Source organism: Sphaeroforma arctica, assembly GCF_001186125.1.
Source record: "Sphaeroforma arctica JP610 unplaced genomic scaffold supercont1.1509, whole genome shotgun sequence".
NCBI classification, from domain to species: domain Eukaryota; class Ichthyosporea; order Ichthyophonida; genus Sphaeroforma; species Sphaeroforma arctica.
In genome coordinates this window covers 10,736-14,327 of record NW_014039049.1, presented here as the reverse complement: position 1 = coordinate 14,327, position 3,592 = coordinate 10,736, and the positions used below count along the sequence as shown (strand labels likewise).

The 3,592-nt window shown below is 48.9% G+C and overlaps 1 protein-coding gene across 1 annotated transcript; it reads left to right on the top strand.

The window, feature by feature from the left end:
* Positions 1-2,803: 2,803 nt before the first annotated feature.
* On the top strand, positions 2,804-3,507 carry SARC_11057 (hypothetical protein; the record flags this gene model as incomplete). Its single annotated transcript, XM_014294871.1, has 2 exons — positions 2,804-3,116; positions 3,371-3,507. Exons 1-2 carry the CDS (start codon positions 2,927-2,929, stop codon positions 3,505-3,507), a joined length of 327 nt encoding a protein of 108 aa, XP_014150346.1. The 5' UTR covers positions 2,804-2,926.
* Positions 3,508-3,592: the final 85 nt, after the last annotated feature.

The following is a 3,592-nucleotide window of genomic DNA, read 5'->3' as shown; positions in this document are numbered from 1 at the left end:
CCACTAACCCACAAATCTTTGGAGGGTTCTATTATGACTTAAACAGACCTTGGGTTCAGCGGCTGCCAAACCACTCGTTCCGCCCACGTCTGACCGAAAGATATTGCGTACCAACGACGGTCTCCGCGCCAACCCTGCATACCGGGTACCGATGACACAGGCGCTACCCTCGCTGGCTACTTTGAGGCCCTATTCAACTCTACAAACCCGTACGTGGTTCCACCGGATACCGAACCCTCTCCTGATGTCACTTCCACCATACGCCCCGACGATGTAATGGAGGCAATACTACGCTATCCCAATAAGGGACCTGGCCCCGACGGAATCCACATCCTCCTCCTGAAGGCCGCAGTGGAGCGCTCTACCGAACGCCGGACATTGGGACGCCCCGACGCCAATAGCCCACTGATTAGACTCCTTGCCGAAGCTTTCACTGAGCTACTGAAGGCGGGTACCTTCCCCGCAGCCCTGAACTGCAGCCTCCTAACAGCGCACCCAAAGAAAGCCGATGCAGATATCACCTCCCCGCCGACTTCCGCCCCATCACGCTTACGCAAATAGTCAGACGCATCTTTGAAAAGTGCTTTCTTAATCTGATTACGAGCCACCCCGGCTCTGCTACCCATGCTACCCAAGCTGGCTTCAAATCACGGTACTCCTGTCATACCCAAGCACTTGCCGCCATGTAATCTGAGACACAGTCAGAAGAGGAGTGGAACGACGTCTGTCTAAATATAACCATGGCATACGACAAGGTCGCTCTTCCACACCTATGGGTACTTCTGCGTCACGCTGGAATGCCCGAAAACTGTATCAACTGCCTCCGTGCGCTGTTTGAGAGGGTCCCTACCCGAGTGACATACCGCGGCACGCTCTCGTCTCTATTCCTTAGAACGAATGGCATCCTACAAGGCTCAATCGTCGGTCCCCAGCTCTTTATTATCTACATGGATTCCTTAGCTGTCATGCTAGCACAATTTCGGCCCAAGCTCCTCCGTTCTTATTTATTTGTCGATGACACACGGATCCAAGCCCCTCGATCCGTTTCGCTTCAGCCCTTCTTAGATGACATTGATGCGTGGGGACGCAAATCTGGCCTCGAACAGGGTGTCATTAAACCCCGAGTACGATCTACCGACTTGCGACACGCGGCGCCAACCCTCCGTATAAATGGTGAGCTTATCACGCCGACGCTTGCAGACGCACCTTGGAACACACGTTACCTCCTCCTGAAACTGACGCCCACACATGCCGAACCGAAACACTCCAAATACCTGGGGTTCCCACTCTCTTACGGAGTACCAGAAATCAACCTCGCTAGACATATGGAATCCCTGGTTGCAGCATTGTCACTGGGTATCGCCTCTTTCCGCGCTGATGGCTTCCATGGCTTCAGCTGGCGACACCCCCGCAACCGACTGGTGATGTTCAAAACATTCATCCTATCCACGGCTACATATGGGCTGAACATTATTGCCTGGGCTTCGCCTATATGGAAGAATGCGTAGGACCCCCTATTCGAGCGCTTTAACTCAGCACTCATTCAAGCAGCAGCCATCATCACGGGCACTAAATACCCTCGGTTTCCCAAACATCAAACAAACTTACTTCACTTTTGCGGCCTGCTCCCCGCGGGATCATTCGCGGACTACCTCGGAGGTTGCCTGGGAATACAACTCGACTCAATTGTAAGCACAAATCCACTTACCCCTCTGACGCAACCCGCCTGGGCCCACGATAAACCATCACTGCGCTTCCAGTACAGTATCTATGCTCACCTGAAAACTGTACACAAAACCACGGGCGGGCGTACACCCGACCATGTAGCCCTCCGCCAACGCTGTGACGACATCAGGAAGAACTCAACAAAACGTTGGTCCAACAAGGAGATCGCGGCAATGGTCCGGCGCCAATACTACTACCAACTGGTCATGGGTGAACCACCAACCTCAAATCGGGACAAAGCCAGACACAACAGCTTCAACTGCTGCTGCGAGCCTCTACGTACATGTCCACATCTGCCCCGGTGGCCACTACCAGCCACTTTACCTGCAACCAACAATTGATTCGACGCATCCTGGTAGGTCCGAAACTGCCGTTCATTATTCTTGACCTCCCCCAGATATTACACTTCCACGACATCTGGACCCTCCACGAGGCCAACCAGCACATACCGAGTGCATCCGTGGTCTGGTGCGGCATTGGCTCATCTCCAACCTGGCTCCTCGACCGAATTATGACGGTTCTCTTAATCCGGTAAAACGAACACGCCTTCATATCGTTTCTAAGCTTCTCTTCAATCAGGTACGAAAACCATAATTTTTACTATACCTATGTAATAGGATTATCACATGAAAGCCGCACCTCTGTTTTCTTTGGCTGTATTCGCGAGGGAGAATTATGAACAGATTACTATTGATGTCTTTCCCGGCAATCGAGCAACCCGAGATGCTATTATATACCTTTTTGAATAAACATCGATTGAGACTTCTGTGCGCTAGACTTGAAAGTTGCTGTCCAGAACGCACAGCTTTTGCTTGTGTGGACAGTGTGGACAGTTTGAACTGTGAACTGTGTGGACAGTTTGAACTGTGAACTGTGAACTGTGACGTCTGTTGGGTGTCACGAGAAACTTTACGCGCCAAAACGTTGGCTATCATGTACTGTAAAATGTAATGTATTTTTATTAAAAAAAAAAGTTCAATTGAATCCGGGCCGCTCCTGATCAACCCATATTGACTAAAATATTTACAATCAATACAAGCGAGGGACATATGAAATAACAGACCAACAGCGAGGGAATGCCCAAGTAAGTATATATTTATTCACACAGCTATATAGTTCTATAAAACAGTACTCACCGACGACCCTAAATACAACAAGCACGTGAGCAAATTTGGAATACAACGAGCGCGTTTGTGACAAAATGGCGAGAAACGAAGAGAAGGCACAATCTACGCTGTCTCGTTTCAGAGCGGCAGTCAATAGCATAGCCAACGGACCGGCTGTCACACGACCATATCTCGCAACAGAATGTCACGATGGCACAGAGTGCGAGAAGTGGCGGAGGCAAATTCTTAAAGAGATCAGCAAAAAAGTGTCCCAGATACAAAACTGTAAGTATTTTTATTGGAGTTCTTTACTTCTAAGCTGTTTGCTTCTCAACTATGCACATAAATTTATTTACTTTCAGAATAAGAATGTTGGAGTTTATGTTAAGAACTCCGGGCGGCATTAGTCTGTCTGTCCGTAGGTAACCCAGGTTCAAGGGTTGCACTTATTGTGTAAGGCTCAGGCGGGTATTCTCGGCATCAGGCTATGTTTGAGCTATAGTGCACTGTCTCATATGAGTTTCCACCATCATGAACAGCTGCTTTGGGCGAGTTTCGCATACGTGACTTGAACGATGAGATTAATCGTTTACTACGAGAGAAAGGCCACTGGCAAGACCGAATTGTAGAACTTGGGGGTCCAAACTACTGGAAAATTGGTATGTTTCTAAAGTAGCATTCTGTCAATATATATACACACACACACACACACACACACAAACACACAGATTTTTATATATGTATATATATCTACACCCGTA